The sequence below is a fragment of the Ranitomeya variabilis genome, chromosome 4 (assembly GCF_051348905.1).
Source record: "Ranitomeya variabilis isolate aRanVar5 chromosome 4, aRanVar5.hap1, whole genome shotgun sequence".
Lineage (NCBI taxonomy): Eukaryota > Metazoa > Chordata > Amphibia > Anura > Dendrobatidae > Ranitomeya > Ranitomeya variabilis.
Genome location: NC_135235.1, coordinates 632,545,908 through 632,565,834, shown reverse-complemented (window position 1 = coordinate 632,565,834; position 19,927 = coordinate 632,545,908). Strand labels below are relative to the sequence as shown.

The following is a 19,927-nucleotide window of genomic DNA, read 5'->3' as shown; positions in this document are numbered from 1 at the left end:
GACTAAAAAAACGTAGAACAAAAGCCATATTGAGTCCAAAGTGCCTGCATCTGGCTCATTATGTGGAATCTTTGATAGGGGGTTTTGTGTGAATCGACTACGTCAGAGATTTACACGGAAAACCTGCGCATAAAGCGCAGGATAAATGTGGCCGAGCCTTACTGCAATCTTTTGGAGGCAGAATAAACAAATCAACAGCAGGTCAATAAGTGCTTTTATTTTTTTTTTATGCCATTCACAGTGCGGTAATGAAAATGAACCTTTATTCTTAGGTTCAGTACGATTACAGCGGTATCAGATTTATATAATTTCTTTATGTTTTGCTGCTAACATCTAAAAGACAATGAAATAAAGATCCAAACACAAGCATATGAGTTATACAAGCAGATATTTAATAATGATTGGTAACAGGTTTTAAAGTTGTTTAAAGCCTCTTGCTTCCACCTGATCGGATATCAGAAATGGAGAGGCGCTGCTCAGGAAAGTTGCTGAGGGAACCCAAATGATACTTAACCTAATAAAAAGGACACCCTGGTAATGAGATGAGACATGTCGGGCACTGTCCTGATCCGTATACAGACACTGCACAATCCATTTAACATGCATTAATACTGTATTTTTAAATATGATGTTTTATACACGATACATAAGTGTTATTTTGGTTTTACTTACTTTATAATACAATCCCTTTTCCAAAAAAAATTGAAAAGAAAGCCACAATGATTTGGAAATCTCTTTTAACCATATTTTATTTTTCGTTTGGAAAAAATAGCTCATTTAGAAATTGATAGCAGTAACACATCTAAAAAAAATATTGGGGAAAGGGTTGATAAAAGACTTTAGACATCAGTGGTACTAATGAAAACCAGTAGAGGGTCAATTTTCAACTGTATATAAAAAGAGCATGTTAGAGAGGCAGAGTCTCCCAGAAGCAAAGATAGTCAGAGGTTCACCAATCTGTGAGCAAACTCATCTAAAAATTGTGGCACAATTTCAGAAAAATGTTTCAACATAAAATTGCAAAAACTTTGAATATCCTACCATTTACAGTACATAATACCATCAAAAATAAAAAAAATTCTGGATTCTGGAGAAATCCATGTGCAAAAGAGACAATGCCGACAGTCAATACTGGATGCTCATGATCTTCTGTCCCTCAGGTGGCACTGCATTAAAAACAGACATGATTTGTTCATGTAGATCACTGTATGTGGTCAGTAATACTACAGGCTTCTCTCATCTTTTTAAGTGGGAGAACTTGCACAATTGGTGGCTGACTAAATACTTTTTTTTCCCCATTATATGTACTGGGCTCAACGTTTTTGAGATGTGTTGCTGCCATTAATTTCTAAATGAATTAGTTATTACAAATTAAATGGAAAAATGTATAACATTCAACTCCTGATATGTATTCTACGTTCTGTTGTGAATAAAATATGGCAATAAGATATTTTCAAATCATTGTATGCTTGTTTACTTCACAATTTACACAGCATCCCAACTTTTGGGGAATTTTGGTTCAATTTTGATGCTTATTGATAAGAGCTTAGTTTCTAATAATGAGTTAGTGATGTAAATCACACATAGCCAAATTACGTCCCTCAGACAGAGACGATCAAAGGTCTGGAAATCAAATGTAATAAGCAGCAGTGTTTTACCAGTTCTTGGACACAGTACGCTCCTGAGTTGTGCAGAGACATGACCCTTAGAAGCAGGTCAGGTGCAAACAACACGTTGCACACTGTGTGTCTGTCTGCCATTTTTCTTAATATACATGCCTATCTGATGGAGCTTAATGTAGTGTATGTGTCTATCTGCCCCATTCCCTGCAATGCTTGTGTCTCGGCCATGCCGTCTCAGTAACAAGAAGTTGGTCTCTCCAATGTCCTATTTGTAAATAAACTCTACCAAAGAAGCTGGTGACAGGTCCATGGTATTCAAGGATATGAAAAAGTTGATGCATAAGTGGTTGCACATCCAATTGGAAGAGTGTTTCAAGTAGGGTACCACAAGGCTGTCCTAGCCCCAATGTCGGTAAATAATTTTATAAATTATCTAGATAACGGAACTAAAGTTAAACTTATCAAATTTGCAGACGATGCAAAGCTAGGAGGGATAGCTAGCACTAGAGAAGACAGAAAGGATTCAGAAGGATCTTGATAAGCTTGAATAATGGGCAGCGACTAATAGAATGGTATTTAACAAGGAGAAATGCAAGATTCTACATTTAGGCAAGAAATCCACAAAATGGGAGGAATAAAACTAAGCAACAGCACATGTGAAATAGACTTGGGTATACTAATAGATCACAGACTGCACATGAGTCAACAGTGTGATGCAGCAGCAAAACAGGCAAACACAGTTCTAGGATGTATTAAGAGAAGTATAGAGTCTAGATCACATTAATTATCCCACTCTACTTCTCCTTGGTCAGGCCACATTTGGAATGCTGTGTCCAGTTCTGGGCACCACATTTTAAAAAAGACATTGAAAACCTAGAGCAAGTTCAGAGAAGAGCTACCAAGATAGTGAGCGGACTGCAAAGTATGTCCTTCGAAGAACCATTAAAGGATTTGGGAATAGTGGAGGAGTGAAATCCAACACTGCCATCCAGGTTAAAGGATTTGGGAATGATTAGCTTGCAAAAATAAAGGCAAAGAGGAGACTTAATAGTTGTCTAGAAATATCTGAAGGTTTGTCACAGTGTAGAGGGATCATCCTTATTCTCATTTGCACATGGAAGCATGAGAAGCAATGGAATGAAACTGAAGATGGAGATGGAGAAGATACAGATTAGATAATAGAAAAAACTTTGGAATAGGTTACCATGAGAGGTTGTGAGTTCTTCTTCACTGGAAGTTTTGAAACAGAGGCTGGACACACATCTGTATGAGATGGTTTAGTGAATCCTGCATTGAGCAGGGGGCTGGACGCAATGACACTTCCAACTCTAACATTCTATGATTCTACGCCTCATTAAATGGCCAAATATCTTTTCATCCAGCCCAATTTGTGCTTGTGGAATACAATGGGCATCATTCGATTTCAGAAGCACATTTTTTGGCCAGGTGAAAAGATATTTGTGCCTCACTCATATATGATAGGACCCTATTATGGATCCATGAAGTTGGTTAAGTGCTACTGATAAGGCATGTTACATTAACTATAACAGATATTATATCCAATAGCAACTAATCAAAAACAATAGTTTAGTGCCTTTTCAAAGTGAAAAAATCAAACAGCATTAAGTGCAACCTGTTGATTCACCCCTCCACAACAGTCGAATTTTCTCATAGGGCCCATTGGGAAAATTGTCCATCTGCTCTAGAATGCTTTCCCTGTCTTGTGTAAATGTGTGAGTTTACTTTCCATTTTACTATAATTTATCAATAAAATAAATAAAAATAAGAAGAAACTACTTTCCTTTGTGAAGTCTTTGATGGTTAAGAAGATGTGATTTCTGTCCAAAACATTTTCCACATTCTGAACAAGCAAATGGCTTCTCATGTTTGTGAGCTCTCTGATGTGTAACAAGATGTGATTTCTGAGTAAAACACTTCCCACAATCGGAACATAAAAATGGCTTCTCTCCTGTGTGAATTCTCTGGTGTGTAATAAGATGGGATCTCTTTATAAAGCATTTCTCACATTCTGAACATGAAATATCTTTCTGTCCCGAGTGCCCTTTCTGGTGTCTAACAAGATCTGATTTCTCTGAAAAGCATTTCCCGCACTCAGAACATGAAAATGGCTTCTCCCCAGTGTGACTTCTCTGATGTGCAGCAAGTTGTGATTTATTTGTAAAGCATTTCCCACATTCTGAACATAAAAATGGCTTCTCTCCTGTGTGAATTCTCTGATGTTTAAAAAAATCTGATTTGTTAGTAAAATATTTCCCACATTCTGAACATAAAAATGGCTTCTCCCCTGTATGAATTCTTTGATGTCTGACAAAATTTGATTTATCTGTAAAACATTTCCCACATTCTGGACATGAAAAGGGTTTCTCTCCTGTGTGAATTCTCTTATGTCTAACAAGATCTGATCTCTGTGTAAAAAATTTCCCACATTCGGAACATGAATATGGCTTCTCCCCTGTCTGAGATCTTTGATGTTCATCATCACTTATGTTATTTTTATTTAACTTAACAGTCTGTGTTGAATCAGAAAATAAGAAAGGTTGAAAAGGATCAGATGACAGATTTTTGGTGGTAAGTCCTGGAGGACCAAGGTCATATGCTTCAAAATCGGAAAATATCAGAAGTCCCTCTGGGCTCATGGTGCAGTTATCTGCCAAGAATAAAAATGATTTTATTATTTTGCAAAAGCAATGCCTGGAAATGATAATATTACTTAAACTATTATGTATGAATCGTTATACAAATTTTAGCAAAAATCAACAAAGTTATCGTTTTTCTTGCATGCAAGAAACAGATCGATTTTCATCAGTGTTTTAGATCACATTTTCATCAGTGTTTGGTCATCAGTATGGCAATTGTCTTTCTTGTATGAAAAAAAATTAAATCTTCTTGCACCTGTTAAACAGTAAAAATGAAATAGACAGAACACAGATAACACGTGGATGGCATCTATGTACTGTCTATTTTTTCAGATCTGGTATGTCACTCTCCACAAGGAGAAACCTTACCCCTTAGACCTTAGTCCAGATCCTCTCACCTAGCCAAATCAGTTCTCATGCTTTGCACTGACGAGGGCCAACAGCACAAAACACCGTGTCTGCAAATTGAGATACTGATTTGGCTTTTATCCTAAGTCATATTACAACACTCGTTAAAGGGTTGATTGTGACTTGTAGGAACGCTACTTTCAACAGGTGGCGCTATAGGGTTCAAGTCCTCTTTTTCTCTGAAGAGGCAATTTGCATATTAAATTTCCCAGAAGAGCATTGCACGGCGAATAAACCTCCTTACCTTGACAAGCCAGAGCTGGTATGTCACTCTCCACAAGGAGAAACCTTACCCCTTAGACCAGTGTTCCCCAACTCCGGCCCTCAAGAGCCACCAACAGGTCATGTTTTCAGGATTTCCTTAGTATTACACAGGTGATGGGATTCTTGGTCGTCCAACTGATGCAAGTATCACTAATACTAAGGAAATCCTGAAAACATGACCTGTTGGTGGCTCTTGAGGACCGGAGTTGGGGAACACAGCCTTAAACCTAAGTTTGATCCGGAACTCCAAAAAAGCTTGGACATGCAAATGGCACCATAGACTAGAGTGGGTATGTGTTCTATCCGTGAAAACATGGATGTAATTGTAAAATGCATGATGCCTTAAGCTGGGTTCACATTGCGTTATGGTCGTCCGTCTAACGGACTACGTTACACCGCGGCATAAACGCGGTGTAACGTAGTCCGTTGCGGCCACCATTAACTGCAATGTCGGACGCATCACTAGCGCACGCCTACAATGGGCGTGCGCTAGGGATGTTCCGTCATTGAGTGACGGACCCTGAGACGCGGGCTGCAGCTTTTCCGGGTCCGTCACTGCTAGCACAGATAGAGCTAGCAGATGCTCTATCTGCGCTAGCGGGATGTAACGTCGGCACTTGCGTTAACAGCAGCCCGTTAACGTATGTGCTGAATGGGCTGCTGCTAACGGAGTGTGAACCCAGCCTTAGACAGTAGTGTCAAGAGTTAAGACTAATAGATTATTATGTAGATTAGAGTTTTGATTTTTCATATTCAACTTCTTCACTGGCATATTTTATATTGAGCCTGTCACCAGACTTTTCTAGGTACATTTTTTGACAGTGGAGAATCATAAGTCCGTGCTTATAGGTGATGTTCATCTCATCACCTCTGTTTGCAATAAACCAATGAAGCGATAACAAGTGGTTTCTCCAAGTTCAAAACAAAATGTGCCTTTCAGGGACTTCTACAGCCTCAGATTTATGTATAAGAAACATCTTTATTACTTAGTAAAGGAACATTTGGTTGTTATAACCTGCTGCAAAGGTGATATAAAGCCAGATGCCAGCTGTAATATCCCATTCTTCATTCACTAACCTGTTTGCAGCATCAGTGAATGGACAATTTGGGCATACAACGCCATGATGCTGGTGGCTCGAACTGTCAATCAAACTGTACTTCCCCACCCTTTGCCAAGCAGAAAGTTGGGGCCAGGGGAACAGACTGCTCTTGCCAAAGACTAAGGTTTGCAAGTTAAGCCTTCTACCCCTCCAGTTATTGTTTATGATCATTAGAAATTTTATATTTAACGATTTAACAGATTATTGATTCTTGAAGAGTAATAGGCTTTGACCAGTGTTTAGCTCACTAGACAGGCTTCAGACAAGATAAAAGATGTCAGGTTCTGTAATACTGACCTCTAAGAGAAGATGTTCCATGTTTAATATACTCTCATCTTGTCTAAACCGGTGTAAATGTATATTAGTGTAGTATAGTGAGAGATACTCACTGATTGCTATGTTCTCTGGTTTCCACCATGGCTCCGCTCCTCTTATGGGTCACAAGATGGCTATTCCGACTTGCATGTGACCAGAAAGTTACTATTAGGCGACACTGACACGTTCAGTATTTGGTCAGTATTTTACACCAGTATTTGTAAGCCAAAATAAGGAGAGGAACAATCAGAGGAATTGTATAATAGAAATATCTCCATAGGTTCACATTGTAAAATTGACTTCCGTCTCACACATAAAACTCCAGTTTGATCCGACAATTCAGAATAGCCATCTCATGTGCGCTGGTAACTAGGGAAGACGTTGATCAGAGAATATATTACTGTACTTACACTACACTACATACTGTATACATCCACACTGGTTTAGGCAATTAGAAGTTCCGTGGGAGTAATTCTTTAAGGGTCCAAGTCCACAAGATCTATGAGCATTCCAATTTTTGGTAGGGGTTTTGCTAATTTTCACTTTCTAATTATCCCCTATTTTCATCTTTGGTAGCCCCCATCAACGCTGTAAACAAGAAAACTTTCAACTCAAAGAACTGGACTTCTAAGGCTGAAGCAACTTATCTGTATCTGCTTCAGTTTTCCATCAGCCTAATCCTTTTAAGTATTTCTGCTTTATAGTAAACACACTATTAGGGCTTATACTCACCTGCGAGAAACTTGGATGAGTCTCGCATGTTAATACCCGACATTGCACCCGGCTCCGCTCCTGAGTGCCGGCAGCAGCGCCGGGTATTGACGTGCGAGACTCATCCAAGTTTCTCGCAGGTGAGTATGAGCCCTTAGTGTGGGGCTCTTCTGCCTTAGGGAAATATAACGGAAAACTTAAACCCATGGATTCTTCTCCTAAGTTTTTCCTACAAAGTAAAAAATTACAGCATTAGTGACTCAGACCATCTTGTTATCATACTGGCTTAACAGAAGTGGAGACACCTATGATAATGCTAATCATTCAGGCAGGCCTTTACAGACCACATCTGCTCATGGTTTGAATCCCTAGCAAGTCCTTCTTGTTTTCATACTTTGATTTTTACTTAAATTTTTGCCTTGAAGACAAGAACGTTAAAGATGCTCAATCTTGTTCTTTTGAAAGTACTGACAAGGCTACAAATCATCATGTCATCATTGTCTCCCAGTGACTCCAGTTCACATCTGTGATATACCCCCTAGAAAGAACTTAATTTAAAGAGTAACCGTTACTTCAATTTTACTTTCATAAATCAATAAAAAAAATAAGTGACTTAACAACTGAAGACTTTGCCTCTTTCTTTAAGCAGAAGATCGATAACATCAGACAAAGCTTTGGCCCTCAGCCCCCAATGCCCCTCCTCTTGACTTTTCAGCCCTGTTCCAAAGCCAGCTTCTCCACCATGACAGACGATCAGCTCTCCATCCTTCTGTCAAGATCACATCTCACCACTTGCACGCTTGACCCGCTTCCGTCCCACCTCATCCCTAACCTCACAACAGTCTTCATCCTAACCCTAACACAACTCTTCAACCTCTCACTTACAAACAGTGTGTCTTCCCCTCATCCTTCAAACATGCATCAATCACACCTATCCTCAAAAAACCCTCCCTCGACCCATCCTCTCTGTCCAGCTATCGCCCAATATCTCTTCTCCCCTATGCCTAAAAACTACTGGAAAAGCATGTCCATCTTGAACTATCCTCCCACCTCTCCTCCTGCTCCCTCTTTGACCGGTTGCAATCTGGCTTCCGATCACATCACTCAACTAAAAGTACCCTAACTAAAGTGACCAACGACCTACTAACCGCCAAGAGAAAGCGACACTACTATGTCCTCCTCCTCCTGGACCTGTCTTCTGCCTTCGACACTGTGGACCACTCCCCCCTGTTACAGATTCTCTCATCTCTTGGCATCACAGACTTGGCCCTATCCTGGATCTCATCATATCTAACAGACCGGACATTCAGTGTCTCCCTCTCTCACACCACCTCCTCATCTCGCCCTCTGTCTGTCGGTGTTCCCCAAGGCTCAGTTCTAGGACCTCTACTCTTCTCCATCTACACCTTCGGCCTGGGACAGCTCATAGAATCCCACGGTCTACAATATCATCTCTATGCTGATGACACGCAGATCTACCTATCTGGACCTGACCTCATTACCTTACTGACCAAAATCCCACAATGTCTGTCTGCTATTTCATCTTTCTTTTCTGCTCGCTTTCTAAAACTGAACATGGGCAAAACAGAATTCATCATCTATCCCCTCAACTCACTCTACCCCTCCACCCGACCTATCCATCAATGTCAATGGCTGCTCACTTTTCCCGGTCCCACACGCTCGCTGCCTCGGGGTGATCCTTGACTCTACCCTCTCTTTCAAGCCACATATCCAAGCCCTTGCCTCCTCTTGCCGATTCCAACTCAAAAACATTTCCTGAATCCGTGCATTCCTTGACCATGAAACCACAAAAACACTAGTACATGCCCTTATCATCTCCTGCCTCGACTACTGCAACCTCCTAATCTCTGGCCTCCCCTCTAGGACTCTGGCACCACTCCAATCCATCCTAAACTCTGCTGCCTGACTAATCCAGCTGTCTCCCCGTTATTCCCCAGCCTCTCCTCTCTGCCAGGCCCTTCATTGGCTTCCTATTGCCCAGAGGCTACAGTTCAATACACTAACAATGAATACAAAGCCATTCACAACCTGACTCCTCCATACATCTGTGACATGGTCTCCCGGTACCTACCTACATACACGCAACCTTCAATCGTCTTATGATCTCCTTCTCTACTCCTATCTCATCTCTTCCTCCCACAACCGCATCCAAGACTTCTCCCGTGCTTCCCCTATACTCTGGAACGCTCTACCCCAATAATGGAGTTATAAAAATGTATAATAATAATATTAATAATAATAATAAAAACAATGTATCTTGTCAGAGAAATATGCTTATTTCTCCTCCTTGACTCATCTTTCACTTATTAATTCAAAAACACTGACTCTGAGAAAGCCAAGGCGAAACATGCTTTGGAGTCCTGGGGTTCTTTTAAACTGCAAAGATATTTATTGTCACTCTTACTCATTCTCGTCTAGACCACTGCAACACTCTACTGATCGGTCCCTCTCTTACCAAACTTTCTCCTCTCCAATCTGTCCTGAATGCAGCAGCCAGAGAGGTATATCTGTCCAGCTGCTACACCGATGCCCCCACCTTGTGCCAGTGATTGCACTGGTTACCCATCAGCTACAGAATACAATATAAACTTATCTCTCGCACACACAGAGCTCTTCACAGTTCTGCACCACTCTACATCTCCTCCCTCAACTCTGACTATTACCCTACCCAAGCTCTCTGTTCTGCAACTTAAGTGTGCTTTAAAAATATTCGACTGCATGTTCTCTTGAAGCCATAGTTACAGTTCTGCATAGAACATTATAAGCATCAGTAGCATCTCTTAACTGATTAATGGGAGAGTGAATACATATTTTCCCAGAAAATTGAGAATATTAAGAGTGATTGATCAGTCCGGAAGTAGAAAGAAGCAGATATCTAATATATGATATATTACAAATTTTCTTATTTTCTTGCACACTATTGATTTATGAAAAAAATTAAAATGAAAGTTATTCTTTAACAGGATAAATGAAAGCAGATTCCATCCTGGTGACATTTCTCCAACTTTGTTGACACCTACTAAATCACAAAGATTTATTGCTTCTCGTCCTGCTCCTGATTCTCCATGGATATTAACGTACAATATATAGCAAATTTACGCAGCTCAATTGACTGTCCAGTTACTTAGGTGATTGTGAATAGATTTTCCAAAATATAAAATTAAGATTTAGACGTGCTCCTTGCATATTATAGCAGATCAATATAGATTTATTTCCAGCCAGTGGCTAAGGTGAACAAGTCAATGAGTTTCAGGTGGAAGACAAGGGTTGACCCTGCACAAGACATATGAAGCAGGTGCACACGGTGTGCGACAGAAGTGCGGCCTATCATCATTCGCGGATTTCCGATTCTTTTTATGTCTCTCTTATTTTTCTAAAATTCCCTGAATTACTTATGACTCCTCTTCTGGTCCTAATACTATATTTGAGTTTAATGAACATGAAGCATCCAGTATGCATTAAAATATAAGAAAAAAAACATTGCCTGACCCTCATTTTCCAAAGCCTTTGCAGCTATCATGCTGATTTCTGTACCTCCTCTTCTGGCCAGACAGTCATGTGACCGCTGCAGCCAATCTCTGAACATAGCAGTGACCAATGAGAGTCTGCTATGGCCTCTTATTGGCTGCAGGAATCACATGTCTGCAAGACAAGAACAGAATGTAGGAAGAAAACAAAATCCATTTACATTAGGCTAAATGATACGTTGCCATTTCCACATGAAATTTGCCTTCTATTATAATCCACACCTAATAACTGTGTGTACTGTAAAAAAAAATCATGACATAATTATACCATCCAGTGGCTGGGTGGAATCTGTGACTTCTCTACATTTAGTGGTCACTACTCACCTGTGCAGTTATCTGTAGGAATCTCCTCTTTACACCACTCATCACCCCTCACATATGTCCCTGTAGTATTAATATGGGGCAGATCTTTACCCTGAAAGAAATATTGTAAAAGTCACAGAAAGACGGAGTTCATATACAAAATAGGCAAATCTCTAACCTTACTCTGATCTGTCCCTGCCTGACCGCAGAGGTTGGTACCCTAAAATTACACAATCACGCCCCCACTCAATGTCGACTGATCCTGAGTTTTCTTAAGTGCATCCTCAACTATACACAGAGAGTAACCCAAAACAACAACAACAGAATTAGTGCACACAGAGAGAGGGTGTAACACAGGGCTAAAGATGTGTTCACACAGTCATACATGAAAGATGGAGGAAAAAGAAAGGAACCCCAAAAGACTTTTGGTATACATAGTAAAAAAAAACAAAAACAGACCCTGAATGTAACAAAATGGGATAAGTGCTGAGAAGGGGAACAAGCAAACAAAGAGGAGAAACAATAGAGAACACATTAGCAAGAAAATCCTACACTGGGGAGCTGGGACTCCAAACATCCTTCTAACTTGGAATATTGGCAGCAAAGACTGCACATGCCAGGAGAGTATAAATAGTCCCTCCAAAGATGTAATAAGACTGACCAAAGAAGGAAGTGAAAACACCTGCACAAAAGCAACAAAGCAATGCAAAGACAAGTGTATTATCAGCAGTTGGACAGATACAACACAGGCTGTGGTCCAACAGAGAGGGAAACCGACCACCATCCAGAGGTCACCTGACAGAGCCATGGAGTCAAGCAATGAAACAGAGAAGTCATGTGAAATTATTTAGAAGAACAGAAAAGATCATAAACCAAAATGATGATCGCAAATGATGACAGCAGTAGTTATCACGTAGCTGTGGGTCTCCGGTATAAATCCAACTTGTCGGCTCCTAATTATAACCAGCAGTCTCCATGAACAGAAAATTGTGAGAAGATTCAGACAACATCTAATGTCTATGATCAGCTTTATCCTGTCATCTCCACCAAGTATAAAACATACACTGAATGGCCACTTTATTAGAGGTGCTCTACATTAGAGCGTTAGACCTCCTTTGGCCTTCAAATTCCAGAACGTTGCCATGTCATCTATTCTGATAGGTGTAGACCCTTCTTCAGGTGTATTGGCCCATGATAACAGTGTAGCTTTGTGCAGTTATCAGAAATTAGATGGAGGTCCTGACATGTTCTGAATAACCTGTTCTACCTCGTCCCAGACGTGCTGTATTCGATTAAAATTTGGTAACTGTGAAGATTGTGGAAGCAAGAAAAACGTTGTTATTGTAGTTGTAGAATAAATTCATGACTATACCAAACTCTAAGCAAGGTGCACTGTTCTTCTGCAATAAAGGGTTGAATTTGGTGAACTACATGTAAGTAAGCCCTACTGTCTAAATGTACACGTGACAGAGGACACAGAATGTGCCAAGGAAACATTCCCTGCACTATTACTCCATCTCTACCAGCCTGAGAGTGAGGGTTGATAGATTAATGTTATTTGTTAGAAATTCTGATCCTCTCCTCCATTTGGGGCCTCAGAAATCTGGATTCATCCAACCAAGCAAAGTTTTTACATTACTCAATGATCTGATATTTGCGATTTTTGTGCAAGTCTTGCTTTACTGTTTCCCTCAGACAACACTAGCACTGGTCTACTACCATTATAGCCCAAGTTTTCCTACAAAATAATGAATTGTACATATCAGCACCTTAATCAGTTATTCACCACATTGCAATCAGCTGTTATTTGCTTTACTGCAGAAAGTATGTTCATTAGAACTATTCTTCATATCATTCTTGAACAAGGTGGAAAATTCTTTAAATACTGGTCCTGGCTGCTCTAGAAACAAGGACCTAATTTATGGATTCATTCGTTGTTGATTCATGCTCCATACTGATCCATGGAAAATGTATTCAATAGATGTTATACTGCACTGCACAGTCACTGGTCTAATCCCATATATTAAGGCTCCAAATGGTAAAAGACCGGTGTCTCTATTACATTGTCCATTCAATGGTAATACAGGTGGAAAAAACAAGACTGAACACAAGACCTTCACAACCTTCTACACATCATAGGGGAGATCTCATGACACCTTCTCTCCACCTACCTGATGATCCTGAGGAACATTGGGATCTTCTTCTTTACAGTCCTGTGGAAGAAGAGGACGGGGACATCTCTCTGGTGTTGTCCTCTTACTGGATAGAACTGGAGGAAACACATAAAGGGACTGAATTCATTCTTTACATACAGATAATTATAGCCGTGTGTATTTAGTCCTGTCTATTACCTGGTGATGTGAGGGGCTGGGGAACCTCCATCATGATGTCATTGTACAGATCTTTGTGTCCTTCTAAATACTCCCACTCCTCCATGGAGAAATAGACGGCGACATCCTGACACCTTATAGGAACCTGACACATACAATGATACCGTCATCCCCCGATCCCTTCATAGCGTTACTGTATAATGTCCCAGCATTCCCAGCAGTGTCACCTCTCCAGTCAGCAGCTCAATCATCTTGTAGGTGAGTTCTAGGATCTTCTGGGCATTCATGTCTTCATGTATCAGGGGATGAGGTGGAGGTCCTGTGATTGGGCTCAGGGGTCTTCCCCATCCCTCAGACACAGGGGCCTGACAGCGCTCACTAGAGGTCTTCTTCACTACTGTGTAATCCTGGTTATGGAGAGACACATTAATAAACCTCACTACAGACATTTCCAGAGTCCTCATCTCTCCAGTTCTGTCCATGTTATTCCCATAGATAAGAATGATGTAATGTGACGTCATCAGAATCTCTCACCTCTCCAGTAAGCCGGAAGAGGATCTCTAGGGTGAGGTGTAATATCCTCTCCGCCATCTTGTCCCTGTCCCTCTCCATCCTTGTAGGGTCACTCAGGAGAATTCTCTTATATAGAAGATCTCCACTGAGAGGATCCGATATTGTAGGGACCTGAATGGGGAGAAGATAACGATGTAACAGCATAAAGATCCCATGTAAGAAATCTCCGGAGCTGTTACCGGCGTCACATGATCACTACATCCAGTCATGGCCCCGTCCTGCCCCCGGTATAACACACAGTCCCATTATAGTCACATACAGAGAGTTATCACAGGCTCAGCACTGAGGGGGTTAATATCCCCTGCCCCCAGTAATGGGGAATCTCCAGCACCTACCTCCACCTGCAGAGCCGCACACTAGCTATATGTAGATCACAAGTGCTGCTTCTCAACCTTGGGATAAAGCACCTAAATTACTGCAAACTCGATGATAGCTCCTCCCACACAAGAGTCTGGTCACATGACTGTGACCTCATCCCAGGTCCTGTGCGCACAGAGCAGCCATATATGTGGTGTGCGGCTCTGCAGGTGGAGGTAGGTGCTGGAGATTCCCCATTACTGGGCGCAGGCGGCTTTTCTCGAGCAGTCAGGACCAGTATTTGACAAATTGGCCACCTTGTTTGAGGATATGAAGAATAGTTCTAATGAACATACTTTCTGCAGTGACGCATATTACGGCTGATTACAATGTGGTGAATGACTGATAAAGGCGCTAGAATGTACAATTCATTATTCTTTAGCAAAACATGGGCTATAGTGTTAGTAGACCAATTCTAGTGTTGTCTGAAAGAAACAGTAAAGGTAGACTTGTACAAGAAATTGCAAAAATCAGAACATTGAGTAATGTGAAAACTTTGCCTGGTTGGATGAATCCAGATTTCTGAGGCACCAAATGGAGGAGAGGGTCAGAATTTGTAACATATCATTAATCTATAAACCTTTACATTCAGGCTTGGAGAGGGAATGTATTGTTGGCACATTCTGTGTCCTCTGTTACCTGTACAAATTCACAGTAGGGCTTACTCACAAGTAGTTAACCAACTTCATCCCTTAGTGGCAGAAGGACAGTCCACCTTGCTATGAGGTTGGTATAGTCATGAATTTATTCTACAAATACAAAAACGTTTTTTTTGCTTCTCCGACCATCACGGTTTCCAAATATTCCTGTGGAGAGGAAGGACATGTAGACAAAGTACATGCTGAAAAAACTGCGTGAGCCATCTTGGTGAACTGGTCCACCACGACTCAGAAGTCTCAAAGAGGGTTCGATCCAGGATGAAATCAATAGCTATGTGTTGCCAGGGGACAAAAGGAACCAAGAGAGAATGAAGGAGACCAGCAGGCTTGTTCCTGGGAGACTTGTTTCTGGCACACAGAGTACAGGCGGTTACACATTCCCAAACATCCTTGGCCAGCGAAGGCCACCAGAAGCCACGTGACCAGCCAGCTTGGATTTGTGTCCAGAGGAGAGAATTAGCCTCCTTCAATCAGTAGGAAAAAAGGTCTTATCTGGGGGAACATCTCTTAACAAAACAGGAACCACTTCAACAATCTTAACCGGGTTAATGATGTGCTGTGAGTCCTTCTGAGAATCAAACATGTCAAAAGGTCGAGACAAGACATCAATACGGAAGTGCAACTGAAGGTTTAAGCAGACAAAGAAGAATGCCCACATAGCATGAAGAGGATTTAACCATTGGGTGGTCGGCAGAAAGGTCATATTCTTAGTCTGTGCATATTATTACTGAAGAGCTGGTGAATTCCAGTAGATGTCGCCATTCTTCAAGCCCCACTTTAATGTCCAGTAGTTCACAATCCCTGGTTAGCTGGAAAAATTAGCCTGAAGAAAAAACCACAAGACACAGATTTTCCCGACACTGTCCTTTGCAGAAGAACTGCCCCAGCACCAATAGAGGAGGCATCCACTTCCAGGAGAATCTGTTAGGGTCAGGGTGGGGCAGCATCGGAGCTCTCGCGAAGGCCCCTTTAAAATAAAGTCGACTCAGATCAGATTCTGGCACTAACCCATTTGATGATTAGGGTGGAGATGGTGCCATGATGGACAAGAAGTGCGGAACAAATTGTCTGTATAAGATGGTGAAACTCATGAACCACTGGATGGCACGCAAGCCTTGGTTACAAGGCCAGGAGAGAACAGGAGAAACGTTCTCAGGATATATTTCGAGACTTTAGCTGGAAACAATGTAGCCAAGGAAAGGCAAGGAGGATTTTTCAAAGACAGATTTGGATAACTTGGCAAACAAATTGTTCTCCTGTAGACGCCGCAGAACCTGATGGACATGTCTTCTATGGGTAGGTACATCAGGGGAGAAAATCAGGATTTTGTCCAAATATACGACCATTTAAACATAGAGAAAGTCCTGGAAGATGTTGCTAATGAATTCCTGAAACACGGCCGGCACATTGCACAGACCAAAGGGCATGATGAGATACTTGTAGTGACTGTCACAGTTATTAAAGGCCATCTTTCATTCGTCTCCCTTGAGGATCCAAATACAGTTATAAGCCCCTCGTAGATCCAATTTGGTGAAAATATTTACTTCTTTGTCACAAAGAAGCCGGCACTGGCAGGAGAAGAGGCCTTACAGATGAATCCTTTGGCTGAGTTTTCTTGAATGTACTCTGACATGGTTCAAGTTTCTGAAAGTGAAAGTAGATATACCAGGCCCTAGGGTGGAGAGGTGCCAGACTGAATCTCGATGGGACAAATGTAAGGTAAAATAATGAGTAGGCAAAGAAAAACATCATAAGAAATGTATGAAGTGAAACTCCACAAGGAGCAATGAAGGACAAAGATAGGTTCTGCACCAGAAATATAGAAATCGTATAAAAAAAAGAGGTGTGAATAAACCAAATTACAAATAGAATGTATTAAAAGAATATTTTTATTGAAGTAAATAAGATAAATAACAAAGACAAAAGGTAAAATATATGTATATACCAGAGTTAGCCACAAGATGGCGCCAACAGTGATGTTACAAGGTATTTGTAGAAGGAATTGAAATGAAAAAACTCCTGCTAACGTAATGTGAGTGAAATAATTACTAAAGGTGAAAAGTATCAAAAAAGTAGCAATCAGTCAAGTGAACAGTCACAAATCAGAGACAGAGAAACACCAGTGAAGTAAAGTAATTACCTATGACCTGCTGTGGCGCCAAAGAATCCCTACGTCTGTTTCGGCTGAATGAGCCTTCTCCCCCGGCTCATTTCATAGCTAGTGAAATATTCCTCGATTTTAAGACAATGTCCAGTGACTTCATTGTTAATTTGTCCATAGCGGTTGTATTTATTTTGGCCATAGCTATTCTATCTATTTTTGTACTTTCTTTTGCAAATCACAGACTGACCTCAGATTACCTGTAAATACAATGGCTGAACTACGAGCTATAAAACCCACAGAAAAACTTTTAGTGATTAGGTCTGCCTCCTGTTTCTTGGGATACACACCTCACCACTGCTGCCTCATTCCCACGTTCACTAGGGTCCTCTGGCCTACCAGTAGCAGCTGATTTGGAAGCAGGTTTACCTTTTCTGAAACATCACAATGCTGAATTGGATCCATCAAGGATCAAGCACTAGTGTTTGAAAAAGCAGGAAGTGAAGAAACGGCAATGTCCCTCATTAAGAAGAAAACAGGCCATTTGGTTTGTGACCCGCCAGTGCGACAAGATGGGTGCCTTGAATGGCGGATTTGTGAAAGAGCATTGCTGTGCGCTGAGATAACATTAACTGTATCCAAACATCAGTCACCTTAGTGGCCCGTCCAAACTAAGGACGCAGGGAAAGACTACGACGAAACTCCTCATCGTATTTCTGCCATGTGATTCCCTCTGTACAATTGGTATCCAAATATACAAATAACTTCAGTCCCAACACAGGTCTTTTGGAACATAATACTCCAAGATGGCAAAGGTTTGAAGCTAACTGCCATCCTCTTTGTCAAATTTCTCTTTTTTTATCTGCTTTAAGATGGTCCGGGAAGACAAGTGGCCACATATCCAAAAATTCATTTTTCCAAACTTTTTCCTGTAACTCTTTAGAGAAATGAGTGCCTAATGGTGACATGCTGCAAAAAATACATCATGCCAGCTAGAATCATATTTTATTAAACCATCTCAGATGGAGTAAATGACCCTCCCGGGGCTTCTGAAAATTCATTTGTTTTTTCAATTAAGCAAACATTTTTTTTTAAATGCCCAAAACTTCACCACCTGTATTGTTAACATTTTGAGACCAATTCAACACACATGTCAACTCATCTGCTTGCCTCAACAGATTCATAGCAACATTACTTCCCATGATTGTAGGAATCAATATGGAAGACTCTTACATCTATTGGAGCGACAATTTCATAGCGTCACGTCCTGAACTTCTTTGATTCCAAGAGTCCTTCTCTGTACGTCTACATGACAGACCATATTGGTTAGCGTCACTGTCTGCCTTGCTGGATGATTCTGTTGAATTTTCAGTCAAATTCCTCTAGGACTGACGGGAACGCCTTTTATAGTGCCAGCACTGATTTGACGACGTCTAAATAGCGAGCATGATAAAGATACGCAGTTTTCTTTACGTCTGTAGATCGACTAGATGATATGTAGTGAATAAGTCTAGAAAGCCTACTGTGCAGTTAGTGCCTGATGCTCAATGATTTAGCATCATGTGACCTGTGGGTAGGGAGGAATTATCTTTATCTAGGTGATCCACAAACTGAGCTTCTCCCAAGAATGCATTGTGCTACATACATGACATACAATGTCATCTTCTCCTTGCTTTGCGCAATAGCAGTCTGATCATCATTACTTACAGTGAAGGGAGACTGGGCAGGAGCAGGATCATTCATGACAATATAAGCAAGAGGTGCAAAAAGGCTCATAAATTTGTGTGATACTCAATTTATTCTATGAAACTTCAACAGGTAATTGAAGAGTAGGTCAGACAGCTGTATAACATCGATGACGTGACAATGCTTGGGCTGGCTCTCCTGACCCGAGTGCGAGAGCTGCATAGCAATACATGGTATCATGCTCGGATCAGAAAAGCCACCAGACCGTCGTCTGTGTTATACGATCGTTTGACTACGCTCTAACACTAATCTCCACCACCCTTTTAGGGCTCTTCCCAAAAGAATTCAACAAAGAAAAATATTGATGTTTAAGTTGGATTCTAAAATAGTACATCAATGCTTCTTCAGAATTGGAAGAAAGTCTCAAGCAAGTGGGGTACCATAAGGCTTTGTCCTGGGCCCTGGACAACATCTTCATCAATAATTTAGATGAAGGAATTTAGGGTAAACTGATTAAATTTGCTGATGACACAAAGCTAGGAAGTATAGCTAATACTAGAGAAGATAGAGAGGATTCAAAAAGATCTAAACAAACTGGGACTGTGGGCAGCAACTAACAGAATGGTTTTTAATGCAAAGTCCTACGTCTGGGCAAGAAAAAAAACACAGAATGAGAGGAATAGGACTAAGCAACAGCACATGTGAAAAAGACTTGGGTGTAATAATAGATCACAGACTGAACATGAGTCAACAGTGTGATGCAGCAGCAAAAAAAGGCAAACGCAATTCTGGGATGTATTATTAGAAAAATAGAGTCTAGATCACCTGAAGTAATTATTCCCTCTAATCTTCTTTGGTCAGACCTCATCTGGAATCCTGTGTCCAGTTTTGGGCACCACATTTTAACAAACTGGAGGAAGTTCAGGGAAGAGAGATCAGAATGGTGACCGCTCTGCAAACCATGTCCTATGAGGAAAGGTTAAAGGATGTGGGAATGTTTAGCTTGTAAAAAAGAAGACTGAGAGGAGACTTATAGCGGTCTACAAATATCTCAAGGATTGTCATAGTATAGAGTGATCACCCCTATTCTCGTTTGCACAAAGACTAGAAGCAATGGGATGAAACGGAATGGGAGGAGACACAAATTTGATATTAGAAAAAAAAACTATTTGACAGTGAGTGTGATCAATGAGTGGAACAGGCTGCCACGAGAGGTGGTGAGTTCTCCTTCAATGGAATTCTTTAAACGGAGGCTGGACAGACATCTGTCTGAGGTGATTTAGTGAATCCTGC

At 40.9% G+C, this 19,927-nt stretch overlaps 2 protein-coding genes across 2 annotated transcripts in view; one reads left to right on the top strand and one right to left on the bottom strand.

Annotated features, from left to right (window-relative positions):
- Positions 1 to 19,927, top strand: part of LOC143767327 (uncharacterized) — a 760,398-nt gene that overhangs the window by 180,286 nt on the left and 560,185 nt on the right. The gene's annotated exons all lie outside the window — the stretch shown is intronic.
- Positions 71 to 14,309, bottom strand: LOC143767287 (uncharacterized). Its single transcript, XM_077255504.1, has 7 exons — positions 14,167 to 14,309; positions 13,793 to 13,942; positions 13,486 to 13,665; positions 13,280 to 13,403; positions 13,100 to 13,197; positions 10,950 to 11,040; positions 71 to 4,290 (listed from the first exon to the last, which is right to left on the bottom strand). The coding sequence occupies exons 2-7, from the start codon at positions 13,868 to 13,870 to the stop codon at positions 3,416 to 3,418; spliced, it is 1,446 nt and encodes a 481-aa protein (XP_077111619.1). The 5' UTR covers positions 13,871 to 13,942; positions 14,167 to 14,309; the 3' UTR covers positions 71 to 3,415.